Source organism: Diadema antillarum, unplaced genomic scaffold, assembly GCF_040938485.1.
Source record: "Diadema antillarum isolate AM-2024a unplaced genomic scaffold, OU_Dant_1.0 seq00000637_RagTag, whole genome shotgun sequence".
In the NCBI taxonomy this organism is placed as follows: domain Eukaryota; kingdom Metazoa; phylum Echinodermata; class Echinoidea; order Diadematoida; family Diadematidae; genus Diadema; species Diadema antillarum.
The window spans coordinates 1,272,770-1,294,393 of record NW_027271554.1 but is presented as its reverse complement, the minus strand read 5'-3'; the positions used below and the strand labels follow the sequence as shown (position 1 = coordinate 1,294,393).

General features: G+C 36.9%; 1 protein-coding gene across 1 annotated transcript in view; it reads right to left on the bottom strand.

The window, feature by feature from the left end:
* The window catches only part of LOC139736351 (exocyst complex component 3-like), a 55,695-nt gene extending 35,356 nt beyond the window's left edge, over window positions 1-20,339 (bottom strand). The window contains exons 1-8 of the mRNA XM_071647106.1: window positions 20,170-20,339; window positions 17,168-17,224; window positions 10,503-10,615; window positions 8,012-8,102; window positions 6,100-6,206; window positions 3,416-3,497; window positions 3,020-3,058; window positions 2,389-2,498 (exon numbers count right to left, since the gene is read on the bottom strand). Coding sequence (XP_071503207.1) covers window positions 2,389-2,498; window positions 3,020-3,058; window positions 3,416-3,497; window positions 6,100-6,206; window positions 8,012-8,102; window positions 10,503-10,615; window positions 17,168-17,224; window positions 20,170-20,247 — 677 coding nt within the window. The 5' untranslated portion in view covers window positions 20,248-20,339. The remainder of the gene's footprint in view (window positions 1-2,388; window positions 2,499-3,019; window positions 3,059-3,415; window positions 3,498-6,099; window positions 6,207-8,011; window positions 8,103-10,502; window positions 10,616-17,167; window positions 17,225-20,169) is intronic.
* Between the last annotated feature and the right edge of the window lie 1,285 nt (window positions 20,340-21,624).

Sequence of the window (21,624 nt, the reverse complement as noted above, 5' to 3'; positions counted from 1 at the left end):
ATAAGACTCACAAATCACTGGATGGTTGGATACTAATTGTCATACTTCGATACTCTTTTGTTATCCGCTTCCTCTCTTATTTGACCTTAGCTGAATGATATGTATGGATCCAGATCTGTTGATATCACAACTCAGCCCTTGCACCTCCTACAACTCCCCCTTCTCTGGAACAACCTCCCTAGTCATAGTCAGTCCTCTACCTCCATTGACATTTTCAAACTAGAAATGTCGCTACGGCGACTGGTATGCCTCCGCCATAATGCATGGTTCTCCTAATAGGTCTATAGTACAATGTCTTGACAATGTGTGATGACAGTTTCACATAATTGGCAAAATATTGAAATGGCAGGTTTGTCACAAATGTGCTGAATGTTCACTTTCCTTGAACTAGGTTTAATTGGATGAATGACTAAGTTGTCAGAGTGCAGGTATTTGGGAATTTGAGGATCTTTACTTGAATTCTGACCCTTTTATAAGTTTATGCATTGAGTAATTTACAAGGTACGTGTATGGAGAAAAAGTTTAATTTCAGTATTAAATGGTAAAATATTAGTTTTTAAACCTGGCCTTTGACCCTTCACCTCTGACCTTAAAGTTCTAAAGAGAATCACTGTTAGGTAGAACATGCATAAGTATGTAATAAGTTTTATGATAATACCTTGAGTTATTTTCGAGATATGGAGGAAGAAGTGAATTTAGCACTTGCACTTGACCCTTGAGCTTTCGGCAAGAAACTTCTCACAGAATATCTATTGGGTAATACATGTATATTTCAAGTTTCAAGAAAAATCCTGCAGGCATTGCATAAATGTGAAGAAAGTATTGACATTTTGAGGAGCTGACCTTGACTTTTTGACCCCTTGACCTTTGACCCGTGACCCTAAATTCCCTAGATAATCACCGCCAGTCAGTACATGTATATGTACTAAGTTCCACGAAGATACCTTGATTCATTTGCGAGATATGGAGAAAAATGTACAATTTGAACATTTTGACTTGACCTTTGACCTTTACCCTCATGAACCGAAACTCTTTCTGGAGAATCTTTATTTGGTAGTACATATATACACTAAGTTTAAAGAAAATACCTTCAGGAATTGCATGGATATGGGGGAAATAGTGAAATTTTGAGCATTTGAACGTGACCTTTGACCATGATTATGTGCACATAAAAGTTGATAGGCACAACTTCGCCCACTCATACATACACATGCCAAGTTTCATTAGGATACCTCAAACGGTTTTTCAAATAGTTATGCTGTCCACAAAATTGATTACGGACAGAAGGACGGAAAGACAGACGGACGGACGGACGGACGGACAACCCAAAAACATAATGCCTCCGGCACCATTTCGTGGCGGAGGCATTAAAAAAAAGAAACGCCACCAAAACAAACAAACAAACAAACAAACAAACAAACAAACTCAAAACCCATTTATTTCAAAAGAAGCAATGATTATGTAAGTGTGGACTATTTGAACTCATAGCTGATTTATATGTTTGTTCTCTATTGTTAATTGTAAAGCGCTTAGAAACATTTTCGTTATGAGCACTATACAAAATATTCCTCATTATTACTATTATCAACACCTCAGGCTGTTTTTCTGTGAATTTTAGCAATGTAGACTCAAACATTTACAAAGTTATGGCGGGCACAGGAGAATAATCTATCAAAAACACATGAGCAAGATAGATTAAACAATTATATACAACCAATGTCACTGTTGTAGCACTTCATATTATCTGTAGTAACAGATGACATGTTCACATTAAGTATGGCATCATGTATCATGTAAATTTCATTCGAAGAGGGGTTTGTACCAAAAAAGTGAGAGCATGGTAGATTTGGATTTTCTCATCAAATGCTGTCTTCTTTTTGTGCCTGTGTTTCAACTATCTGTTAGGCAACCACAAGTCGGGTTGTACAACATCAATGACAACAATGTTGCACATGCAGTCATGAGGGATAAGTCTCGGAACTGCAGAACAATCTATGATTTCCATTTCATGCTATGAGATGAAATGTTACGTAGGTGGTTACCAGTATACACCATAGATGCCATATATTAATAGCGAGTCTAATATTTTTTATTTCATTTATTTATTTATTTTTTTGCAATTTGGGACTTCCTGACAATTCCGTGAGTGGATAAATTCACGCTCCTGGAGTACAGTAATGGACAGAGAAATGTAAGCGAGCATGTCACATTCATGTTGGCATCAGAGTCAATAGTTTTGCATGTTGTTACAGCTGTAAATAGCACCAGACTCACAAAATTCTGTAAGTCCATTATGTACATGTATTAAAATCCCATGAAACATAAAGCATATATGCAGTATCATGGATTTAAATTTCTGTTGAGTTTTGCGTCAGTTGGAATCCTCACCTCTCCTCTCTCTCAATGATGCGGAGACAATTTACGACAAGTTGCGGCTGCCTGTGGGCGATCAGCAACACCCGCTGCAACACCAGTCTGATCTGCTTGAACAACATGTCCTGCAACACGAGCAACATGTACAAGGCAACACAATGTGCGAGATCCATGATTCGGGGGGAAAAACTTCGCTCTCTACACGGGAGGAAGGTCTATCCTGCCACATCTAAAGATTGAGCTTTTTCAGTTCCTGTAACAAGCAACTGGAAGCACAAGGCTAACCTGTGGATATCTCTAGGCTTATCCTCAGCTGTTAGGAGCTAAATCCCAATCTAAGTTCCAATACGAGGAAGTGATTCAGTGTGGCTCTAGGTACAGCTATGTACAATCACTGTTTTCAGATGTTATGTACTATTCCGTCTATTTTTATCATCAAAAACAGTAATTTTACAATCAATGAGCTGCTGTCATCACCTGTGTCATCTCCGTTCATGTTCCTTTTCCACCTATTCTATATTTCACTGCATTATCACACAGCACAAACTTACTTTTGCATTAGATAGGAGAAAGATAATGTTACAGCCATAATATATATTTATCAGTGATGGAACTGGCAAAATAAATGCAATCCAATGTCACTTACCGATAGTTTTTCTACATCAGCAAAGTATTTTTGCAGAAGCTGTGGGAACAAAGAGAAAAATATTTGAAAAAACGTAGGTTATGAACCTCCCTATACATAAAACAGAATGCTAATAGTTGCATTTATACTCCTGCTAAGTACCATTCATTCATCAACTGAAGAGAAACTGATACAAGAAGGCTGTTTTTGTTTAAGACACTCCGGCCTCATCTTTGCCACCGAGATGACAAAGGTAAAAATGTAATTCCACAAGCAAGTATACAGAGAATTTCATTTATCTTCAAGCAAACAAATCCAAACAAACAAGCAATAAAAAACAAAAAGGACAGAAAACATATAATGAACAAGCATAAGAACAAGAGAAATCACAATAAAACACAACAAACCAGAACTTACGTGGTTGTCCATGGGGTTATCTGACGGCTGTTTGTGGAGTTCGTACAGGAGGTCATCTCGGGAACTCTCCAGTTCCATTAGGCTGAATGGGGTTGAATACAAAGAAAGAGTCACTAAGCTACTCTTTGAGAATTACGGGTTTCTGGGACAAACACTGTACTAGGGCTTTCTATAGCTCAGTCAGTAGAGCACCGGGCTAGCACTCCGGAGGTCGCGGGTTCGAATCCTGATGAAATCCCATTTTCTTTGCTCAGTTTTCCACTAATAAGCTGCTATTAGTGACATCCAGAAGGTGCTCCTTAACTTCAAGGATGAGCTAACATTGGGGATAAGCTCATAGTGAAGTATGGGCCGCCAAGCGTTGCATGGTCTCTTTCATCATGAAATGACAATTTGTGACAAAATTGTTTTTTCGTTGACAAACTTGACGTTACTTGACAACGAAAAACCAATTTCAACACGAAATTGTCATTTCATGACCGATAACCGATTTTGAGACGAAAGAGACCATGCAACACTTGGCACCCCATACTTAACTATGAGCTTATTCTCAAAATAAAGGATCGCCATCTGAACATAACTATAAAATGATAATTGTCAACACAGCCCTTCTGACAGGAATGCCAGATACAACTGTACAAGTGAGGTATGATCCCTGTATATATCGTTCAACATGTATGCCAGCATCCTGGTCTTATATATGTGACCGTGCACCTCAAAACAAACATAAAGTCGCACACACTGATTTTGTGTGAGGACTGAAAATAAATGAAGTGGGTCAACCTAGCCGAACTTGACTTTTTCATGTTTTCTGTAAGAGAGGGTCTTCTTTTACATTATGCTAAAATTTGGTATCATAAAACGGGCAGGAAAGTGTGTTTTTTTAGCAGTTTATCTCGAACATTTTTGGTAGAATAGTGTGATTAGGTGTGTCTTTAGAATCCCTTTTTCATTTCTGAAAAACCTTGTCCACACTCTTCACTTTCAACTCTAATAACTTTTGAAAGGATAGTGCTACTGCTTTGAAAGTTGGCATTAATTATGGACAGAATGTGTTAATGAGGCATGTTTAATTTCAGTTTAATCCAATAATCCCTTCATTGTTGTTACTCTGGTGGTTTACTTCCTGTTTCTTGTCCCTTTCATTGCACAGCCAGCACAGTTTGGTAAAGATTAAGCGCTTGAATACACACTGTCCCTCAGAGCCTCTTTTCTCAGTTCACACTTTTCCTGAGTTTGTGCTTTCTTTCCAATATTTAGATAGGTTAGGAGAGTCCATTTGATTTGAGTTATACATCATTTTAAAGCTTAAAGTCTGCTCTTTCAGAATATGGTCTTAACTAAAAATTAATGTCTGGCGACTTTTTGTTTGTTTTGAGGTGCAGGGTCACATATATGTGCAGCCTATTAGCATATATGCATGCTAAACTCTATAATTGCTTCAATAGTAGTCTTTAATCAATGCACAAAAATATAAGGCAGAGACAATTAAAGTCTCCATTATGTGCTCCTTTGCCACAAAGGAAGCATATAAATGCTTGAAAATGCAACCAGCAACCACACAAACGGCTCTGAAGCAAACCTCAGGATTGAAGTATTTTTGCCCGAGTGCACTACCATTTGCTGCCAGTGGACTTGAACCTGGGTCCTCTACATTAAGAGTCTGTATTCCTGTCCACTGGACCACTCAAGCGGGTGATAACTTCTTTGGGCATAGCGTAATACTGTATTCCACTTTATGTGCAATGAATACAAGTCTTTCAAATCACATTTAATCACTTCAGAATTAGTTGTCAGTACTCACCTACCACATATGAACAATACCACAGCAGGGTGCTACATAAACACTTGCCTGATTGCCCAGGGCAAGTGAAAAAACAAAACAAAAAACAAATCAAATTTGGGCAAGTGTTTATTGAACAATGAGAACAAATGCTTGCCCGAATTGGGCAAGCAAGAAAGTTGTGAAAACACCATTTTTTCACTTATTCCCCCCAACAAACCTACAAAGTCAACCATACAGAAGCCCCACGATAATAGCTGTTTAGTGATGCAACACATCATTTCAGCAACCTTCCAACACTTAAGTGAAGAAGCCCTAATGCATTTCAACGGAAACACTTCACTTGATCAGACCAAGTTTGTTGTGCTGGATTCAAGTGATAGTGTTTTATTAAGCCCTTTACTTACACATGATTTTCTATATCATTTCCTTATATTTTGGACTTTCTTTTCGGGCAAGTAAAATTATCATTCGGGCAAGTGTTTCACACCAAATTTGAAAATCTGCTTGCCCGACCGGGCAAGTGGTGAAATAAAGTTATGTAGCACCCTGCACAGCATTACATTTAGAAAAAAAAAAAGAATATAAGAAAATAGAAAAAATAACAGTAAACAGATGTGCACAATACACATTTAAGTATTCCGAAGACCAACGTACTTATCTTGCCTGCCCTGAAAGGCAACAAACGTGGTTCTTCACACATAAATGAATAAAAAATGTGCAAATAACTGCTGAATACATATTATAGATAGGTAGATAGTTAGATGGACAGATAGATAGATAGATAGATACACATACATTTATATACAGATATATAAATAAATGGTGATTAAAATGAATGAACAAATAAGTGAATCCATAAAAAAACTGCAAACTTTAAACAGGAGGGAAGTTTTAATACCCTTTGTGTGCATGCAGCAGTTTCTCATCCTGAATATACATCTCCGTCTTCTTCACATTCTCTGGGACAGTGAAGATGTGCTTCAAGTTTTCCACAGCTGCTGCTAGCTGGATGAGATGAAAGAAAACAAAAATTTAAATAAAAGTACAAAATCAGGACTCAATCATGAGACAGATGCAGAATAGTCACTTTCAAACAAGTACAAGCACAAAATTACAGTCTTAAACAAATTTTTGCAACACAGTGCGAAAAACATTAATATTTGCGGTGGGGGAAAAAATAATTCTCTCATTCTCACATGCATTGTGGTGCAAAAAATCTGTCCATGTGGACTAATTTTCTATAAATCCTTCTTGATAATTTGCTTGGCTTGGTGTCTGTGTCAATGCCACTCAAAGAAATCTTGTCAAGTTCTTTTCAATCCCATAATGCAACCTGTACTACACCAGGGCACCCTAAGTCATGCTGTGGTCATTGCTATGCAAGCACAGTCTCACTGTCCGGGATTTGAAAACGCTTTTTAACACTCTGAGCCAAACATTTTTATTTATTTATTTATTTATTTATTCATTTATTTATTTATTTATCTTATTTATTTATTTATTTACTTATTCATTTATTTATTTGGTGGCTTTTTTTTTTGGGGGGGGGGGGGCAAATAACATGGATATTTGCATTGTGATGCAAAAAGCACTAACTCCTATGTGTAAATGCAGCTAATGACACATCTGTGCAATTTTTAAAGCTACAAGTAGGTTGGATGGGGGTGGGGTTGGCACAGATAGGGAAAAATTATCCAAAAATGTCCAACAACAAAGAGGTTCTAATAAAAGATGGAACCGACCTTTTATGAGGACCACTTGTTTTACTTTGTTTTGGGATATCTCGGTCATTTCAAGACTTATTTCAAAACTTGCAATTCTTCTTAGAATTGTATACTCTGTAATATTTCATGAGTGGTTCGGAATTATCTCACAAAAGGTTAAAATCTCAATCCCCTATCTCAACCAAAACTATACCATCCCTTTAAAGACAGTCTATGGGGGAGCATGATTAACGGTTTGAACTCTTCCCACACGTTGTTGGTTCACAGTAACATTGGCAATATTTTCTCTCTTAGGAGTGGCTGGGGCTTTTTGGTGTCAAATATGGTTAATTTTAATAATAGGACATGCAAACAAGGAATTTAACGCATCTGTATGTCTGAAATGCTTGCTTTTGCATTGTGCATAAACCTCTTTATTTACTGCAATGGGGTGGAGATAGAATACCCAGTGCAGATAGTCAAAGTATGAAGTTGTGGTATACAGACCAACTTGAGGGCACTGATGATGATGATAATGAAAATAATAATCATCATAACAATAATTACAATCATTATAATCATAATCATCATCATCACTATCACCATCATCACAATAATATCAATAATTATAACAATAACAGTAACAATACTGTAATATAATGAAGAACATAACAACACTAAATATCATCATGCTCATTACAAAGAAAACAGCTGCAATATTGTTGGCTGAGAAAGACAAAGGCTTTATCACATTTTTTTTCTTTTTTTGTGGTAGGGTGGGGGGGGGGTATTGAGTTATTGGTATCACTCTGTAGAGCCTGATCTACTCTACATTATGGTTTCAATTTTAAACTATTTCAATTTCCAGTAAAAAAAAAAATCAAACCACAAGGGCAATAGTTTACCAATATTTGGAACAATGCTTATTAATATACCCACTTTTGATTAAGACAACTTTTATTTCATGAAAACTGATTGTTAGATTTTTAATTAGGCTCAAATCTTAGAATGCAATAGCGCTCTCATGGTACTCAGCTGATGACATCAGAACAATGGATGACAACGGTAGGCATTTATACGGGAGGAAGAAAGGAGCGTACAGCATACCTGACTGTGTTGACTCGCTACTTCCTTGACATCTCCGAGGGTGGAGGTCAGCTCAGCGCATTCTCGATACCTAACGTCCACCTCCTTGACCCTGCAGTGAGGGAAATGGGGTGTAGACGGTTTAGTCTGGAAACATTTTTATTATAACTATTGTTCACATTTTGTGTATTTGACAATACTTAACATCGATTATCCGGGAGAAATGAAATTATCTGACCATTTCAGTCATGATTTTGTCTATTCTATATGCACTGGACTTGTACTGTCACTGCCTGGTAATTTGTATATATTTTATCTCTTATGGCGACCAGGAAGATATAGGGGAAAAAGATAGTAGACAGAATGTCTTATATGTGACCGTGCATCACAAAACCAACAGAAAGTTGCACCCATTGATTTTACGTGAGGGCTCAAAAAAGGTGAAATGGGTTAACCAAGTCAATCTTGAGTTTTTCATATTTTCTAAAAGAGCTATCCTTCTTCTACACTATTCTTTAGTTTGGGATCATAACATAAATGGGAAAGTGTGCTTTCAGCAATTTTTCTACAACCCCTTTTTTTGGGGGAGAGCAGAATGCTCAGGTATGTCTTTATTAGAGACCCCTTTTCATTTCTTGAAATTCTTTGCACACTCTTCACTTTCAAGTCCAATAACTTTTGAAATGATAACACTACTGCTTTGAAAGTTGGCATCAATCCTCAACAGAATGTGTTTATAGAACATGCGCTATTACAGCTTAATCTAGTAATCCCTTCATTGTTGTTGCTCCAGTGGTGTGTATCCTGTTTTTTGACCAATTCAAATTACAGCTAGCATGGCTTGGTAAAGATTTAGCACTTGAATAGACCTTGTACTTCAGAGGCTCTTTTCTCAGTTCACACTTTTCCAGAGTGTGTGCTTTCTTTCCAGTATTTAGATACCACAGTAGGTTAAGGGAGTCCTTTGAATTGAGTCTTACATCATTTTAAAGCTTAGAGTCTACTCTTTCAGAATCTACCCTTACTTAAAAATCCATGTCTGACAACTTTTTGTTGGTTTTGTGATGCAGGGTCACATTTTACATATCACCTAAATAGATCCTTGTCATTTGATTGGTTGTTTGATATCAATCATTTGTCCCATTTTACTATTATATCATCATTTATGCAAACTTGGCTCCATTTACCTTGCAATCTTGGATCCCTACAATTTGCTCTATTTCAATGCATGCTGATAGCCCAGCACACTATGAATGGAAGATGCTTGAATTTGCATTGTGCATGTGATCAAGCATATTACTGGACAGTGTGCTAGTGTATAGCACTCAGAGAGCACTACAATGTAGCTCTTTCAATCTCAGATCTCGCTCATTCTCATTTGTTGCCAAATTCATTAAAAAAAATTAAATGACAAAGATCTATTTTTAGGTGTTATATACGTAGAACAAATAATAAATGTTCAAATTCATGATTTTCTTCCGTCGAGATGTTTTCATTGCAACTGATTGACAAATTGCCCTACATCGACGTAAATAAGCACTGAATGGATCAGTGTCTTAGTAGTAGCCACGATAAATGTCCGGTGATCAGGAGGTCGTAGGTTCAAATCCTGCTCGAGTATGTACGCCCATGATTTTTTATCATGGCTACAACTAAGACACTGATCAATTCAGTGCTTATTTACGTCGATGTAGGGCAATTTGTCAATCAGTTGCAAAAAAATAATAAATGTTTGTCATTCGTGCAAGGGACAGAATATTTCACTTGTTGAATGATGAAATCATCGATCCATTTATCTCAGCCTCGTTGAATGGATCATTTCATCTGTTACCTCATAAAAAATTCTGTCCATTATTGCACACTCAAACAACATTCATTATTTGTATATTACCTGTATACAACACCTGGTAGACAGAATGTAGATATCCGACTGGCAATTTGCCTATAATGTGACATGTAATTAAAAGTATAATTGTACACTATTGCTCTCATCCATACAATTTTGTTTGAGCAAAAATGGATATCCTATGGCTGACATCACCCGTTTCCATTGACTCTTGTGTTAAAATCATAGTTTCAGTTCCACAAATGCATGGACAGCGCACAATCTTCAAGACTGCAGCAACTTCAACAGAAGAATTATACTAATATATCTAGTGTATGCATGACATCACTTTGACCAAATTTGTATACATTGTCCTCTCCTGTTCTGAAGTTTAAATGAAGTCATTTGGGCAAGTAGCAGAAGATTGATATTTATGTTAGCTATTGATAAATCCAAGCTAATGGTAAGTTTGATTTGTGCTGATATGTGAATGAAGAGAATGGAATTGTACCAACACCAGAATCACATGCAGTTTGAAAACTTTGTAATATCCATGAACAGTTAAATCTCAGCTTGTTCAGTATTGTGTATATCAAATAATACCATGATTTGATAATGATTCATATCCAGAAAGGTCAAATTGTTTTTGTTTGTTTTCTACCTTTTTAACTCATTTCATTTTCTCACCATGTTCTGATCTCCCGAATACCAGTGAGGGCGCTATGCAGCTGCGTAAGTCCTGTTCTGACTCCATCCAGCTGTGACTGCATGGCCGTCTTCAGGCGGGCTTCAACTGAAGCCTGCAGGGGGTTGGAATGCAATACATCTTGGTAATAACTGTTTTTTTTTTCATATATAGGGATCCTGCTGACATTCATTTTTGTGTGTGTTTATTATTATTATTGTTATTATTATTGTCATTATTGTCATCAATATTTATTTATTTATTTATTCAGCTAAATGAAAATGGCCCTAGCATTAACATAACATACATTTACATGGAAATAGCAGAGTTGACGTATACCACAAAGTATGAACAGGGAAGCAATACATGGGCTAGGGCTCATAAAAGTAATTATTTTACTGTTGCCCTCAGGCATGCTGAGCCCTAATGTAATGCATTCCCATACACATATGGTCAGTTTCACGGTAAAGGGTGTAACTTTCAATTTTTAGCCTTTTTGCCCACCCTGAACACATAGATTTACAGATCTCAAAGATTTTTTCCCATGTGAGTCACCTTATGAGTAGCCACCTTGGGTAGCATAATCAGGTCCAGGTATTGATGCGTTTTGTTTTGACAGTCACATATGTACCCTAAAAATGACTATTTTGTTGCATTGAAATTTATATACCATTTTTGAAATGTTAATAATTTTCTACAGCAACTGCAGAGATCTAATTTTTTATGTTAAACGCATAGTTGTATGGTCAATTGAAATGACCAAATTAGTTTGGTTTGCATCTGGCCCTTTATTTTAGAATGCTATGACTTCAAATTTGAGGTTTCGGAGGCTTCATTTTCCGTTAACAATTGTTTACAAACTTTGATGGACAGTAATGATCAGTGGGTGTGTTTTGGTTACTTTCTTTTATGCTGAAAATAGTAAGGTACATCTAAACTTTAGACTTACATCAAAGTTTACTTGATTCTAGGGCTATTTGAAATTTTGTGATAATTTGATTCTATCAAGTGAAATTTCCGTTAGCAGTTTTGAAGCCTCCGAAACAAAGTGTTTAGTCAAATAATATGAATATAGATAAGAGAAGCGACCTAATTTATATGTCAAAATGTAGGACATGGGGCCCTAACCTAATAGACCAAAAATAGTTAAGATCCGCCAAACTCTCTGAAAATAGGAGACAATACAAATTTTCCGTTAACACGTGAAGCCTCCGAGACGCATTGAAGCCTCCGAAACAGCAAAAACATCTAATTTGACATTTCTGATAAATTCTTTTGAGTGTCTGCCCCAAATTATGCCATGAAATCATCAACAGACATGGACAGACAACAAAAATGATAAAAACATAATGATATGGCAATAATTTTTTTGAGCCAATACACTTTATAGAGAAAAAGTGGTTTCGGAGGCTTCATACGGATGTTAACACTGCATTTTTGTGATTTTCTCTGGACAAAATCAAATTAGATTTATTGTTCACCCACCCAATGATTGCTTATGACATATCTAAAGATATTTAATCACATTCAGTTTTCTGGCTTCTTTGTTTACTCACCAATATAGATTTACTATACGATTTACCTATTTTTCTTAAACAGTGCAGACGTGTCACACATAACTCACCTTTTCATTCAGCAATAAAATATGAGCAGATGAGGATGTTGCCCTACAAATATGTTTAAACAGTGTATATCAACCAAAAAAGACACAATTTATCCATCACTTTCTACATAGCATACATGATTTTCATAAAAACATAAGGCATACCAAATTAATTTTCCAGATGTTTCGGAGGCTTCATTTTATGTTAACAGCATGTAAATGGAATGTTTTGATTACAATTGTGTAATTCTAAGTCTATCAAATAACTGTTTGGACTGAATGAGACGTAATGATTCCTCAAGCAAGGTGTAGATAGTTGTTTAAATGTATGAAAAACATTTATTTTGTAGGTTTCCTTTTGAAACAATGGAACAGGCTAGATATTGTGCGTAATGAAAGTGACTTCCAGCTTGCGTGCATGCCCACATCATGCAACAGTAGTGCAACAAAGCAAGTAGTTGTGGATACATCAATGTTCTGAAGTTGGATAACTCATTTTTACTCTTGAGAGAAGTTGAAGTGTTGTGACCATATTTGTATCACTCTTTTGACTGGTTACACTTTGATGATGAAGACCAAACAATTACTTGATTATTTAGTGTTAACTACACGAACTGAACACTATTACTGTCCTGAAGATTCAAGGACTTTAATAGATGGTTATTCAAGAGGGAAGCATACACTTAACTAAGAAATATATTACTTTTGAATTTAAGGTTCTATCTTTTATGCATGACAAAGAGCAAATGGTGGAAAATATTTTTTGGATTTTTACACTTTTGACTCACTATCATCTGAGTGTAATAGTTTCGAAACACAATCTTTTACATGTCCATTTATAACCCATTGACAAATCCATTCCATTGTTACTCACATGGCACTTGTTTTTGCCGTACTAAAATCTTGACTTTTTTAGCTTTCCATTTCTTAACAAGTTCTTTGGCTTTCATTTCCAATACTTATTTGGAGGAAAGTAATTAATCAATAAATTTGTGAGTGGATTTGAAAATAGCTAACGTCTTGCAGATTATCATTTCTGTGGTGTGACTTGGATCACAGCGTACTGTTTTGGAATTTTGACATTTGATTACTTCATTCAGACAGGTTTTCATGTCAGTCTGTATGTCAGATCTAATGCATGCTAGGTGCAACACAATCTTGATACTATACCCTATTTTCCATACTTTATCATGCTGGCATGGACCACTTGACTATTTTTGATTAAACAAAATGTAACTTGTGTTTAATACGAAACATCTCTTTGCGTACACGTGTGAGACTCTATGACATGTTTGCGGATGTAGTTCTCAGTGCAGTAAATGGACAGTAATGGTTGGGATAGGATTGTTTATAAATGACATATAGACCTCTACTTATAAATGGCCTGTTGTCATGGGGTACATGTACATGTAGTTTACATGGGTGGGTGACTGGAGAAGTTACAGAATGTTCATGAAGAACAATATTGAAATGATTGAAATCTTTATAATCTGTTTAGTCCTGGCTTTTCTGGAAAAAGTTACAAGCCCCTAACTATTTTGAAATTCAAAGGGTTAAAACTGTAGTCTGTGGGTTTATATACTATTTAAAACAAACTTGTGGGTTTCTAACAAACTTAGATATTTAAACACATTTGCTGCTTTTTAATTTTTTGCTAAAAAGGTTGTCATTTTTAGAAACAGTAAAAGTTCTGTTAGCAATTTCTCAATGTGTACCTTCAAAAACAGGCCTCCTAGCTGTCACAGGAGTCACACAAATTGAAATTTTATAAAATAACTATAAAAAAAGGAGCCTTTGAAGAATTAGTAAATTAAAAATTAAATGATATGAAACAGGGGTGACTTGTATACCACATAAAAAGAAAGTAAAATTCTAACTATCATATATCATAGGAAACTATACATTTGGTCAACATTTTTTTTTATATTCAAATTCATACACAGTCATGGGTAGGGTATGTACATAGTCATGGGTAGGGTATGTACATTTATCTTTTCAACAGGCGATTCAAAAAGATGAATGGGATCTTGACCATTTCAATTTCTATTGAGCTCCATGATAATATCACCAATATATTGATTATTCCAACTCCATTTTGATGATGACAGTTTGATGATGACCCTTACATGGAATGGCTGATCGGTGTTTAAGATTGCTGTTCTATGACCATGATCACTGCATTTGATAGCTATAGTAGGGGATATCAGGCATGGTCCATATGCAAAAGAATGTTTATAAGCCTTTTTTCCCCTTTCTATATTTTACAATGCTATGTTGTAATCTAACCGTCATGCCATCACATAGTCTATTTTCTATCCTTTTCTCATCAACAGTTGAAATTGATTTCACATAAAAACAATTATGATGGGTGGTTTATGTCAATATACATCCCACAAACTGCACTTATAAAGCAAGCAAGCATAATCTTTGCATTAAGTCTAGCTACAGTTCTAACTCATTGAAAGTAATTCTTACTGCATTATGATGAAAAGTTTGACAAATGCATACAGCTGTACGTGTGTAGCCTAATCATGTTCTGCATTGCCAAAGTCATGCATATGCAAATACAGTGTATGTATACAACTGAGCATAAAGATTTAAAATATTTTTCTTTGTCTCTTAACATACATGTTGGAAAGTCTGTTTTCTGCATACAAATAAATACTATTTTACATGTTAAAACATTGTTAGTTGTGTATTTGGAAACAATCAGCTGCATTAATGTACTTCATATCACCTTAAAATGGACCATTTTTGCATGTTAGCAGTTATGATGAAGCCTCCGAAACATGCATTGCTGCTAACTTTAAGCCGCAAAAAAAAAAAAAGAAGATGTTCCTAATCAGTGTACTTTCATTGCTACTGTTGCATTTCCCTTTAGAATCATATTGCCTCATGTAATGTCATAAATTTGAACTTAGCATTGCTCAAAGTGTACACAGTTTGTTATTCACTTTTGTGGAAGCCAATTTCCTTATAATAATAAGCATGAAGGGTAAACATTATGCACTGCCATAAAATGTACATCTGTATACTGTTATTCACATTTTATTGATGCCCTGTCGGTATTCTAGCATGTATAGTGATAGTTGCTTACTGTAGTTTTATTATTTTAAGTGAATACAAGACTAGAACTTTGTGTTAGCAGTTTTGAAGCCTCCGAAACACACTAGTTTGTTAACTGAAGCCTCCGAAACTCACAAGTCTGAAAATTTCAACTTTGTCAAAAATAATCGAATTTCTTTGGGATTTTGGTTGATAAATGTTTGTTACCAAGAGATAATTTAGGGCTATGTTTAGAGTGGCTCTTGCTTCTAGAACATTCTTTTAACTTAAAAATAGTTTGTCTGGTACCATTTTTACCTTGGAATTTGAAGTTCACATCCAAATAATTGCAAGAGCGAATATCTGTTGGGGGAAAAGTGTTTTGATATTTCAAATACATGTTCACAGCAAATGAAAAGTTGCATTACATCCACCATTTATCTTCATTTGGTTGCTGTGGGTGACCAAAACATTCTTATTGTTTTTACCTAAATTTATCTAAAATTCCATAATAGTCACTTCATTTTTCATATTTAGCCAAAGAATTAAGCTCTGGAATGACAAAATATTGAAAATATAGACATTCCTATATAAAATAAAGGCAAAGATAAAAATGGAAACACAACTTTAATTTTTGACCCTTGCCACATTAAAGTTACACCCTTTACTGTGAAACTGACCATATACTATAGACAAAACTCAAGCACTATTCATGGTTTATCCTGCAACATGAAAGGGATCATACAGGTCTGGTTGAGACGTAATTTCAGGTTTCTAACATTTTTAGGTGAGATAATGAGAAATCTCATATGAAATATGAAAGAGCATGCAATTTTATGAGGAATTCAATGTTTATTTGATAAAAATTGGTTTTGAAATGGCCGAGATATCCAAAAAAGAACGATTCTAGTAAAGTGTGGGACCCACACTTTGTAACGATCGCTTTGTTTTACTTTGTTTTTGGATGTTTCAGTTATTCCAAACCCGATTTTCATCAAATAAACTTTGAATTCCTCTTAAAACGGTATGCTCTGTACTATATCATAAGTGTTTTCTTGGTATCTTGCAAAAATTTAAAAGCCTAATTCTCATCTCAACCAAAACTGTACTATCCCTTGAACATTGATCACAACTACCTGGTAATGTAAAGTGATGCTTCTAGGATCATGTGACATCCCTGTCAAACATTAAACACTGATGGATTAGATGTGCTGTATTTCGCAGCGCTTTTATTTTCGCAAATTTCACAAGTTGAGTGATATTCCAAATAAATATCGACTCCAGTATCATGAATACCCTGTATGTCACAAACTAAGATGGGAAATCATCGGGTTTACGACTGAAATGAGAGATGCCTCTTTCTTATTCCATCACTGCAAATTAGACAGAAACCCTGCCTAGAGTCCCTGTAACTACAATTGTAGGAGGACCTCAGGAGGACCTCCCGAGGACATACCAGATGAAACCTTTTGGCCCGAATTCACGAAGGTGGTACAATTGAAACCATGGTTTAAACCATGGACAATTTGTATGGAGCGCCAAGTGTCGCAAGGAACTACTGTATTTCATTATGAAATCAGTCATTTCGTCAACGAAATGACCACTTCGTTGATGAAATATTCATCTCATTAACGAAATGATCATTTCGTCAACGAAATGTTCATTTCGTTGACGAAATAATCATTTCATTGACGAAAATTTTGTCATTTCCTAACCAAATACACACTAGGCCATGTAACACTTGGCGCTCTGTACAAATTGTCCATGGTTTAAACCATGGTTTCTATTGTACCACCTTTGTGAATTTGGGCCTTAGAAGTTGTGCCATGTTTTGGAGGACTCTAAATGGGGTAAGAGAAATGGTAGTTTTATTTGACTCTGCCAGGAAACACCTAAAACCTCAAATCACTTACAAGTGTAAGGAGCTGACTCAAAATGCATAGTTTTTGGCTTACTGGAAAAAAAAATCATCCTGAGTGACTTTTTACAATGCAGTCACACAAAGAGACTTTTTGTCACCTTTTTCCTGGCTTCTCTCCTCTTGAACTGCTCCACTCTTTCCAACTGATCGGGCCTCTGTAAAGAAAATGAGATGAGCAATGCAACGTAACATTACCAACAAAAATGAGCATGAACATTCACCAATTTTGCTTGATTTCTCTTTTAGAACCATGGACCTAGTAACGAATGAACTTTTACAGAATCCAACCACTTTGAAGTATGAGATCCGCTGCCACCTGATTATGTGCATCATAATGAGTACATACAGATGTCTTGAAAATAATGATTGCATCCCTTATTCCAGTCTTATTTGGCTGATGTGCCTTTGCAGATGGAAACTTCTTTGAATAAACACCAAAGATGGGAAGCAGCAAAGACTAATTTCGTTCATTGGATTGGAAATTATTGATTCATTCCCTATTGGTCACACATATGACCTTGACTAATAGTAAGACATACATATCCTCTTCCCTACTATATAGTATGAGTTCTTACTCTTGACAAATGTGCAGAAAAGGTGTAAATAAATGAGATATAAATCATTGTCACTTAGCTAAAATGTCAGCTTTCTCTTTACAAGTACTTCGGCATTTTGGTCATGAAAATGTCTAAACAGTGACCTCAACCGCACATGCATTTCCCTTGATTTAAGACAGTTATTATCTTCTGCACATTTACAATTTAATTTAACCCGTTGAGGACGAGTCCCGAGTATGCTCGGGCAGGTGTCTCTGAGAAATGTGTGCTGTAGCAAAATCAGTCCGCCCTCTATGGGTTCATAGATTTTTGAAAGCTGCCGTTGTGTTTTGCTCCATCTTGCAAGCGGTGGAGATCATAAGATCAAAGCGGAGAAGAATGTTCAAAATGTCTTTGTGACAAAGACAGAGACAGAGGTATGCATTTAATGAATGAACACGAAAATTATGAATGTCCACGTGAAGCAGATCGCCAGGTCCATGCATATCATTTAGATGACTACAGACAACACAGAGAACCACAGCACAGGGCAGTTCTATCTCAGTTCGGGAAACCCACTCACAAGGGGGGCCCCTCCTTATAAGTAACCCGTCCCCCTTATAAGTAACCCCGTCCCCCTTATAAGTAACCCCCGGGGCACCCCTTATAAGGAGTCTCCACGCTTTTTTGCAATGCAACGCGAAAATGAAAGGACAGCGGCAATTCGCTTGATTATGTCCATAAAGCTTCACAAGTTTCCTAGTTACTCACGAAATTTGAGCAAAATCGGTTTGAGGCATCATATCTAAAATCATGGATTTAAATGCGATGTCAAACGACCCATGCGAATGCTGAAATGCGAGCGATTACTGGCGCGAGTGTCGCCAGGCGCGGCGGCGCGGCAATGCTTGAGTGCAGACGGGGCGACTGAGTACATGTACACAGTCGCCACGTCTGCACTCAAGCATTTGCCGCGCCGCCGCGCCTGGCGACACTCACGCCAGTAATCGCTCGCATTTCAGCATTCGCATGGGTCGTTTGACATCGCATTTAAATCCATGATTTTAGATATGATGCCTCAAACCGATTTTGCTCAAATTTCGTGAGTAACTAGGAAACTTGTGAAGCTTTATGGACATAATCAAGCGAATTGCCGCAGTCCTTTCATTTTCGCGTTGCATTGCAAAAAAGCGTGGAGACTCCTTATAAGGGGTGCCCCGGGGGTTACTTATAAGGGGGACGGGGTTACTTATAAGGGGGACGAGTTACTTATAAGGAGGGGCCCCCCTTGTGAGTGGGTTTCCCGAACTGATCTTTAGAGCATGTTACCCTTGATTTAACCCCGGGACGCTCCGTATACACAGTTACACACTGTGGGAGCGTCCTGAGTCAATAGAGTGCTATATCGGTAAGCTTGAAAAACATACACAGTCTGTCACAGATTTTCGCACCTCCGTAAGTTTCGAATATCACGAGGAAAAAACGTACTTTTATAGTATACATAAGATTCTTATCTAATTAATACCCTTCGTTCACCTTGTTCTTGTTCACACTGGTCCAATGATCTTGAAAAAACGTTTTTTTTCACGGCCATATACGGGTCCGTAGTCCTAGCTCCCCATCCCATTCACCATTTTCGAAATCAGTATGCAGTACACTGCGCACGTAAATATTCATGTGCTGGCGGAGTCGCAATGCGTTTAGCCTTCTGACAAGGCCTGCGCGCGCGCACCCACCCAGAAAGCAACGCAATATACAGCGAGAGGGTTTGCCAACAGTATGATAAAGCCTTGCCACAAAGCTACACGACTTGACGGCCAGCGCATGCGCACAAATCTCAAATCCATTGACCGTATAAGATGTAGTTCTCCCGAGTTCCTCTCGACCGAGTCGCATTTAACTCATCAAACCGAGCAGAAAGGGACTATTGCCAGAACCAAAAGTTGAACGCAGTCAGTCTTCAACATTACATCTTCACCTGTAAGTCTTCATATTGCAGAATTTTTGCGATTTCATATTGATTTTTAGGCGCTACACTTCGCCTGTCATGATCATGTCTGCTACAATGCGCAGCCCCAACACTGCGTGTTGGGGCTGGTCGCAGTTACCCTTGATTCGACTGTTTCCATGAATAGACTGCTCTTACGAAAACAAATTCCCTGCAATTCGTGAATAAAAAATGGCGTAAATCAAGTGTTTCGTGTTCCGAAGTGTTTAAGTGCACAACAGTGCCAGTGCAGTGGGCCAAGTAAAATCTAATAATGTCACCATCAACCAGACTCCCGAAATCATTTGTCGCGACCCTCCAGTAGCTCCCAGGTCAGCTCGCATAAGAAGGGTTGTAATTTGTATGTTTGTCATTTACTTCACTAGAATTCTAGTGTCTAACGATAGATCTAAACCTAAATTATTATATACGAGAATGCTCTAGTCTAACGTTACTCGTTAGTCATCGGGATGCATGACCTGCTACTAATCTGCTGCTGCAGTAGTGTCTGCACTGACATGGAAGTCTGTGCGTGGGACTGCCGCGGGCTTATTCATGCACTTCCTGCTGTGTTTACCTTGAGCATATTTTCCACTCTCTTCGATGCCGACTCTATGGCGTCAATTTCAGCTTTTCCAAAGTCTTCGCTCAACATCTTGAAATCCTTATTAGTACCGAAAACTGAGCAAAGGGAAGGAAAAACAGCATCGATTTGAAACACTGCGGTGGTACTGGCCCTACCCTCTGTCACTGCCCTGGTTTTTACTATGGGCTGATGATGCACAGAAATGTATTTCTGTGGGCTGATTTTATGATGACGAACATGGTCGGAGATATCCGATAAGATCGAGAGTAGACCACAATTCTTACGAATGGTTTATGTTTGTTGCCAATTTGAAACAGTCATAGGATATATGTGGTATACAGCCAAAGCTAATAGAGCTTTAATGAGAGAGGAGAAAAATCTCATCAGGGCTCATACGGGTAAATAATTCCCCATAGAGACGTGTGTTAAAATTCAAAATTCAAAAAAATCTGTAAGATAGCTGGGAGAAATGAGGTGTTTCATCTTCACAAACCTGAATAAGTGAGCTATAGGCATACCCTGTCATCCATCAAATTTGCAAGATTAGATTTTAGATTTAGATTTTATTCGACTCTTCCGACCCCATTCCGGGGTATGAGAGTACAACACATAAATACAAGATATGGTTATAACAATATCAAAGAATACATGTTTGTGATATATTACAATGATGTATATAAAATAGTCTATACCTACTAAACATATATACAGTGATATATACAAATTGGCAAGCAAGGTTAACTAATCGTATGAACCATACGACCAAACAATCGTGACATACAACTACAAAATATGTACTAGAGATCGAGTATCACTGGATGCTTAATTTTTCTACCACTACGAGTTACAATATTTTCTTTCTTGACTACAGTATATTCAACTTGTTCAGGCTTCTGCAAATTTGCAAAATATGACATGATCAGCCTCACAAATAACACTAATCTTTTAAGTTGTCCTAAATGCGAGCATGAAAATAATCTGGACATCTGTAATGAGCAAGGACGTTTAACCAAATAATGATTGCTTAAATATAACTGCCTTTCCTTTTCAAAGAAGGGGCATACAAAAACATAGTGAAATTCATCACCCGTTTCATGCCTATCACAACAAGGGCATTGAACATCCCTTTCATCAAATGACTGTACAAATCTTCTATTATTAGCTGGCAACTGATTTGACCTACATCTAAAACGGCTCAATGAAATTCTATCCCTCTTACTCAACTGGTCTTCGGCTCAAACTCTGTCCAAGGATCCGCAAAGCCAGACTACTAGTTCTTGTCACTCAAAAAATCACATATTTTCGGTACATGCACCCCGGCAATGAAATATAGTCCCTTTAAAATTCCATGAGAAAAGCTTTTATCTTCCAACTAAAAAAACTAGAGGAATTCATACTCAATATCTGCTGCTATTCACTTCCTTGCCAAACTGCATCATTGATTTT